The sequence below is a fragment of the Carica papaya genome, chromosome 5 (genome assembly GCF_054855325.1).
Source record: "Carica papaya isolate Zhongbai chromosome 5, ASM5485532v1, whole genome shotgun sequence".
Lineage (NCBI taxonomy): Eukaryota > Viridiplantae > Streptophyta > Magnoliopsida > Brassicales > Caricaceae > Carica > Carica papaya.
The window spans coordinates 33,065,387-33,079,770 of NC_142313.1; the positions used below are offsets into that span (position 1 = coordinate 33,065,387).

At 35.1% G+C, this 14,384-nt stretch overlaps 1 protein-coding gene across 1 annotated transcript; it reads right to left on the reverse strand.

Annotated features, from left to right (window-relative positions):
- Positions 1 to 1,454: 1,454 nt before the first annotated feature.
- LOC148265788 (uncharacterized) lies at positions 1,455 to 2,761 on the reverse strand. The gene is made up of 4 exons (XM_088220531.1): positions 2,708 to 2,761; positions 2,477 to 2,609; positions 2,301 to 2,395; positions 1,455 to 2,183 (listed from the first exon to the last, which is right to left on the reverse strand). Exons 1-4 carry the CDS (start codon positions 2,759 to 2,761, stop codon positions 1,455 to 1,457), a joined length of 1,011 nt encoding a protein of 336 aa, XP_088076657.1.
- Between the last annotated feature and the right edge of the window lie 11,623 nt (positions 2,762 to 14,384).

Genomic DNA, 14,384 nt, shown 5'->3' on the forward strand with positions numbered 1-14,384 from the left:
GCCGTTCGAAATTCCTGAATCCATAATTGTTCAAGATATCCTGATAACTAGTGATAAATTCGTGTTCCTACTAAGAAAATATATAATCTAATTTAAATGAACCACTCGACTGAGTTTGTTGGTTATAATCGAGTTTTTCTAGTTTTAAATGTTATCAGTGAATTAAACTCTAGGAGCATCTCTTAGGTTGTTCATTAGTAAGAGTTAATCAACGAACATCTCTTGGTAAGTTTAAAATTAAGAAAATATTGGCTATTAGGAGCATCTCCAATAACTAGAAGTGGTTTATTGAGAATTAGTAAGAATTATCTTCGCATCAATGATCAACCTTACATATTGAAATGAATATTATTTTTTTTACTGGAAACCTATACATAATTGATTCTTATTTTCTTATTTTACTGAATTATTTTCCTTTAATATCATTTAATTTTTTTTTATTTGCTGATTTGTTTTAATCCATCGGTTGTTCAATTTCAGCTCAATGCAAAAACCCTCTCCTTTCACTTTATTTATTTGTTAGTCATAAAAGAACATTATAACTCAATTTCTTGTGGATTCAATCCTATTCAGCGCTACTACAATATTATTTTCTTATTTAAATAAGAATTTATTTTTGGTATATCCAACACCCACTACTGTAGGTCCCAGTTAAGAAGACTCGACTCCAAGGCTTAACCTAACAAATAATAAGCACATCATGGCACTAAGAATAGAAACTCTAATACAATTACATATGACGATGTGTGCAACCCGTCCTAGGTACCAACCAAACTATTTTCTTGTGTTTCTTGCATGGTTGTATGCCTTTAGTTGTCTACAAAATCATGATTCAGATTTAAGGATGAATCTTTCTAAAGAAGGTGGGATGACGTGATATCAGATGGATGTGATTCCCAATCAGAAGAGGAGTCTCAAGACAGGTTGGAATCCTGCGAGAAGCAACCAACCCACGGTCACTTACCCGCAAACCTGTAGACTTGCCTACACGGGTACCCGCATGGATGGCCCATGCCATGCAAGCCCAAGCCCGAGGTCGTCACCTTGTGGGCTTGAACTCAAGTGGGTTGGGCTTCTCTATATGACTTGATATTAGATAGTTGTGATTCCCAATAAGAAGAGGAGTCCCAAGATAAGTGGGAATCCCCTGGGCAACTAGCACGGGGGCACGAGCTACTCCTGTGGGTTTGCGGGTTTTCCATCCTTCAATTTTTCCATTTTTCACTTTGTTTTATTCCTTTTTGAAATTTCTTAATTATTTTGTGCATAAATGAATAAAATTTAAAATGAAAATAAAATCATGCATATAATTTTAAATGCCAATAAAAATTAAAATTAATGTTAAAACATTGTAAATTACAAAAATATGAATTTAAAATACGACATTCGATATAGAGATTTCGGGGTGTTACATCCTCCGACCTTACAAAAATTTGGTCTTCTAAATTTGAAATTTAGAATAAGTCCAGACACTTGTCTTGCATTTCATCTTCCAGTTCCCACGTAGCCTCATCAGGAGTGTGATGTTGCCATAACACCTTAACCATTGGAATCCTCTTGTTCCTCAGAATTTTCTCTACTCGATCAAGAATCTTGATAGGGTATTCTGCATAAGCCATGTCTGAATGGACATGGGTCTGGTGGTGTAGGATGACGTGAGAAGGATCATGGTGATACCTCCTGAGCATGAAGACATGAAAAACATCATGTAGGTTAGAGAATTCAAGGGGTAAAGCAAGATGGTATGTCACAGGGTCTACACACTCCAAAATTTCAAAAGGTCCAATAAAGTAAGGAGTCAAATTTCCTATCTTTTCACACCACATTTTTTTCTTATAGGGAACAAACTTGAGGAAAATGTAATCACCAATAATAAACTCCAAACCTCTCATTCTATTGTTAGCGTAACTCTTCTGGTGACTTTGAGTGGTAACGAGATTCCTATAGATGATGTCAACCTTGTCAACAATTTCTTGGACGTAATTCATTTCAGGGAGATGCTTGTTTCCAACTTCATTCCAGCAAGTAAGGGATCGGCAGGGCCAACCATAGAGAGTTTCATATGGAGCCATACCAATATTGGAGTGATAGCTATTGTTATAACCAAACTTAGCAAGTGGAAGATGTTGATCCCAACTGCCACCAAAATCTAATACATAAGCAAACAGCATGTCCTCCGGCATCTAAATAGTTCGTTCAGATTGTCCATCAGTTTGTGGATAGTAAATAGGACTTAAGTAAAGGCTAGAGCCAAGAGCCACTTGGAAACTTTTCCAAAATCAAGAAGTAAAATGAGGAACCCTATCTGAAACCACGAAAACTGGGACACTATGGAGTCTGACAATTTCCTCAACATACAACCTAGCTAACTTACTGGTTGAATCAATATTCTTGACTGCAAGAAAATGGGTATATTTGGTCAATCTATTCATAATGACCTAAATAGCATTATGATACAAACTAGTTCTCGACAAACCTGTGATAAAGTCCATAGTCACATATTCCCATATCCATTCTGGGATAGAGAGACCCTGCAGAAGGCTACTAGGTCTCTGATGCTCTAATCTATTGGCAAGTGACACATCGGGAGACAAATTCAAAATTTTATACTAGGCCACCGAAATAGTGTCTGAAATCCAAATATATCTTTCTACTTCCTAGATGGATAGACAACTTGGGTGCATGATCTTCCTTCAGAACATCCAACCTGAGCTTGAGTTACCAGGTACCCGTATTCGATCTCAAAATCTATAAAGTCCATCGTCGGTTATTCTGAAGTCACTAGGGTTCCTTTGATGCAAACTTGTCTATATGCTTCAAAATTTCAAAATCCGTAGACTAGGCTTCCCAAGTTCTCCTGAAAAGAGTGGGCTAGATCTAAGTTTGGGCAATGTATGCACCTTCAACGTAATGATTCAATAAGAGATCTTGAATTATCTTGCGCATCCTCTAGCTAGAAACCATCAACTGAGCCAACATGGCTGAGTTTTTTCTACTAAGGACATCGCGACTATATTACTCTTATATGGGTGGTATAGGATCTTGCAATCATAGTTTTTAAAGATGTCCATCCAATACTTTTGTCTCATGTTCAACTCTTTTTGGAAAACAAATACTTCATACTTTTGTGATCATAGATTTTAAAAGTCTAACCGTATAGATCATGACCTTATATCTTAAGGGTAAAAACTATGGCAGCAAGCTCAAGGTCGTGAGTGGGGTAGTTCCATTCATGTGGTTTTAACTGCCTAGAATCATATCCCAAGTCAACATGAGAAACATCACAAATAACTTAAAATCAACTAAAATTATTAAGAAAAATCAACATTGAGGAAATGGTAAGTCGACATTTGAGTTTGAAAAAATTTTCTTCACATTTAGTATCCCAATCGACAATAACACCTTTTTTGGTGAGGTAGGTCAAGGGAGAGACAATGCGGGAAGAACCTTCAATAAAGCACCAATAATATCTTGGTAGTCCCAAAAAAGTTACGAACTTTTATGATATTGGTTGGTTGACTCCAATTAATTGCAACCTCGACCTTTAAGGGGTTAATAAAAACTCCATCACTAGAAATCATATGACCATGGAAAAAATCCAATCCAACCAGAAGGGGCACTTACTGAACTTGACATAGAATCAATGTTATTAAAGATTACTCAGGACTTGAGTTAGGTGGACAACATGTTCATGAGGCTCTTTGGAATACATTAGGATGTTATCAATGAAAATGATGATGTGTCTATAACACTCCAAACTCGATATGAGGTGTAATTCTTACTCATGTCATTCTCATGCAATGGGCCCACAAAATATACATTCTGCATAGCTAAAAAATTATCATACAATCTAGCATCGCATGTGATATATACAGTAGTTATATATACAGAACATGAGGTCAAAATTTAGAGTTTAACAAAATAAAACGAAAATTTCTAGAATATGAACAAGATATACATAAACAGGAACCCTTTTACAGGTTCTACTCGTCTGGTAGCAATTTTGGCTCTTCTTTCTCCTCTGAAAAATATTAGGTGAAATTTAATGAGTTTCACCAACTCAATAAGTACTTTCATTCTTTCAACCCATATAAGATTTCATGTAAAATACACAATATGAGACAAATGCAATAATAATGTTTCAAACCAAAATTCATTTATTATTGTCACCATTTTCATATGTTTCTAATCGGATTTTTGAATTTCACTCAAATATGATTTATAATCCTTAAAGTATAATCACATACTCTCGAAAGAACATATATACACTCGAATATCAATCATAATCTCAAACTATAACCACATACACTAGAAAGATCATATATATACACTTGGAAGGTCATTTTTAAGGTTTTCATCATACGATACCATTTATATCATCATTGAGGAGAGGCAAAATAGATTTCTCATCGCATAGATAGCACACACACACAAAATCTCACAATGGCTACAGCAAGTATGTTTGCTAGGTGACTCACACTCACAAACACGTGTCCACATCTGGACTAGGTTTTAAACTATATCCATGTGCAGGTTCACCATACCCGCTGAATTTCAGCTACACACACACTCCCCTCCTCGATTCAGACAAAATGAGAAGGCATTCAGGGACTATACCCTAATTACTCGCATCCTCTCATTCTTGATTTCCTTATTTACTCTCCTCTTAATCTATTTTCTCTTAAATTTTATTTAATCGTTTCACAACCATAATTATTCATTTTCATTTTTATTCATTTCCTTAAGTTATTTAATTTTCTTTTTTAACCTTCCACTTAATTAGTAATTTCTTTTAGGTTTAAATTCATTTCTCATCACCGTTCAAGTATTCCTCAATCCTTGGGTTTGTTTTCTGGTTCCATCTCCTCATAAATTTCAATAGCTTAGGTTCATTTGTCATTGGTTCATATTCTATTCCTCATCCAAAATTTGGTCAATATCATTTCAAATTTTAAAATACACATAAAATTAATTAAATGCATGCAAAATTCCAAAATCCTAATCTAAGTTCAGAATCAGAAATACTTGTAATTCCTTTGCTCGATAATCTTTCTAGATCCGCTTGAACGTTCTAATTTACTGTACACACACGACACAAATTAATTATTATAATTTAAACACTAAATAAAAGCTAATTTCAATCATAATCATGGCCTTCAATGTCAACCTGATGCAATACCCAACTCATCACGTAAAGGTGAGCAATTTACTTCTTTACGGTTCTGGTTTCCTAACTCAAAAATATCAGGTTCCATACCTGAGGGAGGCTCTTCGACTTCCAATGTGGGTGGATCGGGTTCCCATACTCGGGGAAGACCCTTTGTATTTTTGAATGGGTAGATCGGATTCCTAAGTGGAATCGGGTTCCAATTCCCGAGGAAGGCCACTCAATTTCCACTAGTGGGTCATTTTCCCACACCCGAGGAAGGCTCCTCGATTTCTGTGCGGGAAAGTGACTTGGTTGAACTTGTGTAGCAAGCTGGACACTGACCACTACTACTCCCTCGTTGCTCAACAGCCAACCAAAAGCATAGAAAAAAAGTTTACCTTCCCGGCATGGTGCGATTCGGCCTCAATTTGGCTCCAAACGATTTCCTCTTGGCCACCCCGCAGCTCCCTTGCTTGCTTGAGATTTAGGTGATGATTTTCAAGCCTAAAAACTGTTTAGTGTAAAATAGAAATAGATTGAAGGAAAATAGGGAAAGAAAAGAGGAAAAAGATGAACCTTTTACCTTGTTTGCCTCGGTCTCGACCATCACATGCCATCTTGGCCTGATTTCTCTTCCTTCTTCTTCCTTTCTGTTTTGGCTTCACCATTCTCCCACCTTCGCCACTGTCTATTCTTCTTTTCTTCCCTTGCAGCGGCCTTTTTTGGCTCCCCCTTCACTCTTCTGCTCAGCTACTCTTCTCCTCCTCTCCCTTCCTCTTTTCTGGCCTCCCTATTCTTTTCCTCTCTTCTTTCTTCCACTCGGCTCTCAATTTGCTCGACAACTCTCTTCTCCTCTCTCTCAACTAATTGGCTCCTCTCTCCTTCTCTCTCTCTTTTTTGGCTTCTCTCTAAAATGAAGAAAACCCTAATCTTTTTTCCCTTTTATATCCGTTCCCCCAGTTATTGGATCTCATAAGCTCAATCATGGCCGTTCATTTTCCATAAAACCTCAGCCGTTTGATCTTCTTAGATGGTTTGATTTGGATCATCCATTCCCTAATTTATTTTTGCCCCCTTCCACTTCCATTTATTTATGCTTTTACCCCCCCTATTTCTTACTTGTTTTCATTTAAGCCCTTGAAATTAAATAAAAATTCCAAAATTTTAAAATCCTTTCATTTAAATCCAAATTCTAATTTTATTTATTTATTTACATTTCTTTTATTTACTTTAGGCTGGATATTACAGTACCAATCTAGTGCAAGCTTGAAAATTCGATTCATAAGGTCCATAAACACTGCAGGAGCGTTGGTTAACTTGAAGGACATGACCATGAATTCGAATTGGCTATATATATAGCAGAATGCCATTTTGGAAATGTCTTCGGTCTTAACCCTCAACTGGTGATAGCCCTTAGATTAATGTTGGAAAAGACTGATACACTTTGTAATTTGTCAAACAGGTTGTCAATACGGGGTAAGGGATATTTACTCTTGATTGTCTCCTGATTTGAGTACTCTGTAGTTAATATACAACTTGAGGGTCCATTTCTTCTTCTTAACAAACAAAACTAGAGCACCCCAAGGAGAATGACTTAGTTTGGTAAACTTCTTTTCCCTCGATGCTACGAAATGACATTCTAGCTTTAGAAGTTCTGTTAGGCCCATTCGGTAGGCGATCTTGTAGATAGGTTGTGTCCTTGGGAGTAGGTCAATGGAGAAATCGATCTCCCACCTAGGTGGCAGACTTAGTTGCTCTGCAGGAAAAACATCAAAGAAGTCACAGACAACAGGGATCATTTGTACTGACTGCTCAGAATCCATGTTCCTATGTATCACAGAGGTTAGAAAAAGCAGACAATCTTAAACTTAAAAATCTTTTTCAAGCAAATATTTAAACACATTTAATTTTTAAATATTCAGAAAATATTCATTTACGAAAGAAAGCTCCCTATAATCTTAAGATTATTTTTTTAGGAGAACGGAGTGTTATAGTTTTGTCACCATAATCGATGACTGCACGATAGTTTTCTAACCACTTCATACCTAAAATTATATCGAACCCAAAAGAATCTAAGAGTACAACGTCTATACTTACTTCTTTACTTGAAACCTTCATCTTAAATTTTTTTATATAAAACATGTACTTCTAAGAGAAGTACCCCAAGGAGAATGACTTGGTTAGATAAACCTCTTTTCCCTCGATGCTGCGAAATGACATTCTAGCTTTAGCATTCGGTAGACGATCTTTTAAATAGGTTGTGTCCCTAGGACTAGGTCAATGGAGAACTTGATCTCCCACCTAGGTGGCAGACTTAGTTGCTCTCTGGGAAAAACATCTAAGAAGTCACAAACGATAGGGATCATTTGTAATGACTGCTCAAAATCCATGTTCCTATGCATCACAGAGGTTAGAAAAAGCAGACAATCTTAAATGTAAAAATCTTTTTCATGCAAATATTTAAACACATTTAATTTTTAAATATTCAGAAAATATTCATTTACGAAAGAAAGCTCCCTATAATCTTAAGATTATTTTTTTAGGAGAACAGAGTGTTATAATTTTGTCACCATAATCGATGACCGCACGATATCTTTCTAACAAGTTCATACCTAAAATTATATTGAACCCAGAAAAATCTAAGAGTACATGGTCTATAGTTAGTTCTTTACCTGAAACCTTCATCCTAAATTTTTTATATAAAACATGTACTTCTAAGAGAGGTACCCCGAGGAGAATGACTTGGTTTGGTAAACTTCTTTTCCCTCGATGCTGCGAAATGACATTCAAGCTTTAGAAGTTCTGTTTGGCCCATTCGGTAGGAAATCTTTTAGATAGGTTGTGTCCCTGGGACTAGGTCAATGGAGAACTTGATCTCCCACCTAGGTGGCAGACTTAGTTGCTCTTTGGGAAAAACATCTAAGAAGTCACAAACGATAGGGATCATTTGTAATGACTGCTCAGAATCCATGTTCCTATGTATCACAGAGGTTAGAAAAAGAAGACAATCTTAAATGTAAAAATCTTTTTCAAGCAAATATTTAAACACATTTAATTTTTAAATATTCAGAAAATATTCATTTACGAAAGAAAGCTTCTTATAATCTTAAGATTATTTTTTTAGGAGAAAGGAGTGTTATAATTTTGTCACCATAATCTATGACCGCACGATAGCTTTCTAACAAGTTCATACCTAAAATTATATTGAACCGAAAAAAATCTAAGAGTACAAGATCTATACTTACTTCTTTTCTTAAAACCTTCATCTTAAATTTTTTATATAAAACATGTTTTTCTAAGAGAAGCACCTCAAGAAGAATGTTTTGGTTTGATAAACATCTTTTCCCTCGATGCTGTGATATGACATTCTAGCTTTAGAAGTTCTGTTTGGCCCATTTCGATAGGCGATCTTTTAGATAGGTTATGTCCCTAGGACTAGGTCAATGGAGAACTCGATCTCCCACCTAGGTGCAGACTTAGTTGCTCTCAAGGAAAAACATCTAAGATATCACAAATGATAGGGATCATCTGTATTGACTGCTCAGAATCCATGTTCCTATGCATCAAAGAGGTTAGAAAAAGCAGACAATCTTAAACTTAAAAATCTTTTTCAAGCAAATATTTAAACACATTTAATTTTTAAATATTCAAAAAATATTCATTTACGAAGGATAGCTTCCTATAATCTTAAGATTATTTTTTTAGGAGAACGGAGTGTTATAATTTTGTCACCATAATCGATGACCGCACGACAGTTTTCTAACCAGTTCATACCTAAAATTATATCGAACCCAAAAAAATCTAAGAGTACAAGGTCTATAGTTATTTCTTTACCTGAAACCTTAATCCTAAATTTTTTTATATAAAACATGTACTTCTAAGAGAAGTACCCCAAGGAGAATGACCTGGTTAGATAAACCTCTTTTCCCTCGATGCTGCAAAATGGCATTCTAGCTTTAGAAGTTCTGTTTGGCCCATTCGGTAGGCGATCTTTTAGATAGGTTGTCCCTTGGACTAGGTCAATGGAGAACTCGATCTCCCACCTAGGTGGCAGACTTAGTTGCTCTCTGGGAAAAACATCTAAGAAGTCACAAACGATAGGGATCATTTGTAATGACTACTCAGAATCTATGTTCCTATGCATCACAGAGGTTAGAAAAAGAAGACAATCTTAAATGTAAAAATCTTTTTCATGCAAATATTTAAACACATTTAATTTTTAAATATTCAGAAAATGTTCATTTACGAAAGAAATCTCCCTATAATCTTAAGATTATTTTTTTAGGAGAACGGAGTGTTATAATTTTGTCACCATAATCGATGACCGCACGATAGCTTTCTAACAAGTTCATACCTAAAATTATATCGAACCCAGAAAAATCTAAGAGTACATGGTCTACAGTTAGTTCTTTACCTGAAACCTTCATCCTAAATTTTTTATATAAAACATGTACTTCTAAGAGAAGTACCCCAAGGAGAATGATTTGGTTTGGTAAACTTCTCTTCCCTCGATGCTGCAAAACGAAAATCTAGCTTTAGAAGTTCTGTTTGGCCCATTCGGAAGGCGATCTTTTAGATAGGTTGTGTCCTGGGACTTGGTCAATGGAGAACTCGATCTCCCACCTAGGTGGCAGACTTAGTTGCTCTCTGGGAAAAAATCTAAGAAGTCACAAACGATAGGGATAATTTGTAATGACTACTCAGAATCCATGATCCTATGCATCACAGAGGCTAGAAAAAGCAGACAATCTTAAATGTAAAAATCTTTTTCATGTAGAAATTTAAACACATTTAATTTTTAAATATTCAGAAAATATTCATTTACGAAAGAAAGCTTCCTATAATCTTAAGATTATTTTTTAAGGAGAACGAAGTGTTATAATTTTATCACCATAATCGATGACTGGACGATAGTTTTCTAACCCCTTCATACCTAAGATTATATCGAACCCAGAAAAATCTAAGAGTACAAGGTCTATACTTACTTCTTTACCTGAAACCTTCATCCTAAATTTTTTATATAAAAAATGTACTTCTAAGAGAAGCACCTCAAGGAGAATGTTTTGGTTTGATAAACATCTTTTCCCTCGATGCTGTGATATGACATTCTAGCTTTAGAAGTTCTGTTTGGCCCATTCGGTAGGCGATCTTTTAGATAGGTTGTGTCCCTGGGACTAGGTCAATGGAGAACTCGATCTCCCACCTAGGTGCAGACTTAGTTGCTTTCCGGGAAAAACATCTAAGATGTCACAAACGATAGGGATGATCTGTACTGACTACTCAGAATCCATGTTCCTATGCATCAAAGAGGTTACAAAAAGAAGGCAGTCTTAAACTTAAAAATATTTTTCATGCAAATATTTAAACACATTTAATTTTTAAATATTAAGATAATATTCATTTACGAGAGAAAGCTTCCTATAATCTTAAGATTATTTTTTTAGGAGAACGGAGTGTTATAATTTTGTCACCATAATCGATGACCGCACGATAGTTTTCTAACCACTTCATACCTAAAATTATATCGAACCTAGAAAAATCTAAGAGTACATGGTCTATAGTTAGTTCTTTACCTGAAACCTTCATCCTAAATTATTTATATAGAACATGTACTTCTAAGAGAAGTACCCCTAGGAGAATGGCTTGGTTTGATAAACCTCTTTTCCCTCCTTGCTGTGATATGACATTCTAGCTTTAGAAGTTCTATTTGGCCCCTTCGGTAGGCAATCTTTTAGATAGGTTTTGTCCCTGGGACTAGGTCAATATAGAACTCAATTTCCCACCTAGGTGGCAGACTTAGTTGCTCTGCAGGAAAAACATCTAAGAAGTCACAAACTATAGGGATCATCTGTACTAACTGCTTAGAATCCATGTTCCTATGCATCACAGAGGTTAGAAAAAGCAGACAATCATAAATTTAAAAATATTTTTCATGCAAATATTTAAACACATTTAATTTTAAATATTCATAAAATATTCATTTACGAAAGAAAGATTCCTATAATCTTAAGATTATTTTTTTAGGAGAATGAAGTGTTATAATTTTGTCACCATAATCGATGATTGCACGATAGTTTTCTAACCACTTCATACCTAAAATTATATCGAACCAAGAAAAATCTAAGAGTACAAGGTCTATAGTTAGTTGTTGACCTTAAACCTTCATCTTACATTTTTTATATACAACATGTACTTCTAAGAGAAGTACCCCAAGGAGAATGACTTGGTTTGATAAACCTCTTTTCCCTCAACGCTGTGATATGACATTCTAGCTCTAGAAGTTCTATTTGTCCCATTAAGTAGGCGATCTTGTAGATAAGTTGTGTCCCTTGGACTAGGTCAATGGAGAACTCGATCTCCCTCCTTGGTGGAAGACTTAGTTGCTCTGCAGGAAAAACATCTAAGAAGTCACTAACGATAGGGATCATCTGTACTGACTGCTCAAAATCCATGTTCCTATGCATCACAGAGGTTAGAAAAAGCAGACAATCTTAAATGCAAAAATCTTTTTCATGCAAATATTTAAACACATTTAATTTTTAAATATTCAGAAAATATTCATTTACGAAAGAAAGCTTCCTATAATCTTAAGATTATTTTTTTAGGAGATCAGAGTGTTATAATTTTGTCACCATAATCGATGGCCGCACGATAGTTTTCTAACCACTTCATAACTAAAATTATATCGAACCCAAAAAAATCTACGAGTACAAGGTCTATAGTTAGTTCTTTACCTGAAACTTTCATCCTACATTTTTTATATACAACATGTACTTCTAAGAGAAGTAGCCCAAGGAGAATGAATTGGTTTGATAAACCTCTTTTCGCTCGATGCTGTGATATGACATTCTAGCTTTAGAATTTCTGTTTGGCCTCTTCGGTAAGCGATCTTGTAGATAGGTTTTGTCCCTGGGACTAGGTCAATGGAGAACTCGATCTCCCACCTAGGTGGAATACTTAGTTCCTCTGCAGGAAAAACATATAAGAAGTCACAAATGATTGGGATCATCTGTACTGATTGCTCAGAATCCGTGTTCCTATGCATCATAGAGGTTAGAAAAGGCAAACAATCTTAAACTTAAAAATCTTTTTCATGCAAATATTTAAACACATTTAGTTTTTAAATATTCAGAAAATATTCATTTACGAAAGAAAGCTCCCTATAATCTTAAGATAATTTTTTTAGGAGAACGGAGTGTTATAATTTTATCACCATAATCAATGACCGCACGATAGTTTTCTAACCACTTCATACCTAAAATTATATCGAACCCAGAAAAATCTAAGATTACAAGGTCTATAGTTACTTATTTACCTGAAACCTTCATCCTACATTTTTTATATACAACATGTATTTCTAAGAGAAGTACCCCAAGGAGAATGACTTGGTTTGATAAACCTCTTTTCCCTCAATGCTGTGATATGACATTCTAGCTTTAGAAGTTCAATTTGTCACATTCAGTAAGCAATCTTGTAGATATGTTGTGTCCTTGGGACTAGGTCAGTGGAGAACTCGATCTCCCACCTAGGTGGAAGGCTTAGTTGCTCTTCAGGAAAAACATCTAAGAAGTCCCAAACGATAGGGATCATCTGTACTGACTGCTCAAAATCCATGTTCCTATGCATCACAGAGGTTAGAAAAAGCAGACAATCTTAAACTTAAAAATCTTTTTCATGCAAATATTTAAACACATTTAATTTTTAAATATTCAAAAAATATTCATTTACGAAAGAAAGCTTCCTATAATATTAAGATTATTTTTTTAGGAGAAGGGAGTGTTATAATTTTTCACCATTATCGATGACCGCACGATAGTTTTCTAACCAGTTCTACCTAAAATTATATCGATCCCAGAAAAATCTAAGAGTACAAGGTCTATAGTTACTTCTTTTCCTGAAACCTTCATCCTACATTTTTTATATACAACATGTACTTCTAAGAGAAGTCCTCCAAGGAGAGTGAAATGGTTTGATAAACTTCTTTTCCCTCGATGTTGTGATATGACATTTAACTTTCGAAGTTCTTTTTGGCCCCTTCGGTAGGCGATTTTGTAGATAGGTTGTGTCCTTGGGACTTGGTCAATGGAGAACTCGATCTCCCACCTAGGTGGCAGACTTAGTTGCTCTGCAGGAAAAACATCTAAAAAGTCACAAACGATAGGGATGATCTGTACTGACTGCTCAGAATCCATGTTCCTATGCATCAGAGAGGTTAGAAAAAGTAGACAATCTTAAACTTAAAAATATTTTTCAAGCAAATATTTAAACACATTTAATTTTTAAATATTCAGAAAATATTCATTTACGAAAGAAAGCTTCCTATAATCTTAAGATTATTTTTTTAGGAGAACGGAGTGTTATAATTTTGTCACCATAATCGATGACCGTACGATAGTTTTCTAACCACTTCATACCTAAAATTATATCGAACCCAGAAAAATCTAAGAGTACAAGGTCTATAGTTAGCTCTTTACCTGAAACTTTCTTCCTACATTTTTTATATATAACATGTACTTCTAAGAGAAGTAGCCCAAGGAGAATGAAATGGTTTGATAAACCTCTTTTCGCTCGATGCTGTGATATGACATTCTAGCTTTAGAATTTCTGTTTGGCCTTTTCGGTAGGTGATCTTGTAGATAGGTTTTGTCCCTGGGACTAGGTCAATGGAGAACTCGATCTCCCACCTAGGTGGAAGACTTAGTTGCTCTGCAGGAAAAACATTTAAGAAGTCACAAAGGATAGGGATGATCTGTACTGACTGCTCAAAATCCATGTTCCTATGCATCATAGAGGTTAGAAAAAGCAGACAATCTTAAACTTAAAAATCTTTTTCAAGCAAATATTTAAACACATTTAATTTTAAATATTTAGAAAATATTCATTTACGAAAGAAAGCTTCCTATAATCTTAACATTTTTTTAGGAGAACGGAGTGTTATAATTTTGTCACCATAATAGATGATCGCACGATAGTTTTCTAACCAGTTCATACCTAAAATTATATTGCACCCAGAAATATCTAAGAGTACAAGGTCTATAGTTACTTTTTTACCTTAAACCTTCATCCTACATTTTTTTTATACAATGTGTGCTTCTAAGAGTCCGCTAGAGGGTGTTTTTACAACTAAAGTTTGTCCTAGAGCATATGGTTTTATTTTTAATTTTTTAGAAAATTCACATGACACAAGAGACTGGGTGACACCAATATCAATCAAAGCATGGGTGGCAAAATTATG

What these genes read in the sequence shown, in the direction of transcription:
- LOC148265788 (XM_088220531.1), bottom strand. Translation starts at nt 2,761, where the DNA reads ATGGACTTTATAGATTTTGAGATCGAATACGGGTACCTGGTAACTCAA. An exon ending in ACCTGGTAACTCAAGCTCAG is followed by an intron (nt 2,610 to 2,707) that starts GTTGGATGTTCT and finishes TCGGTGGCCTAG; the next exon opens with TATAAAATTTTGAATTTGTC. An exon ending in TTTTCGTGGTTTCAGATAGG is followed by an intron (nt 2,184 to 2,300) that starts GTTCCTCATTTT and finishes CGAACTATTTAG; the next exon opens with ATGCCGGAGGACATGCTGTT.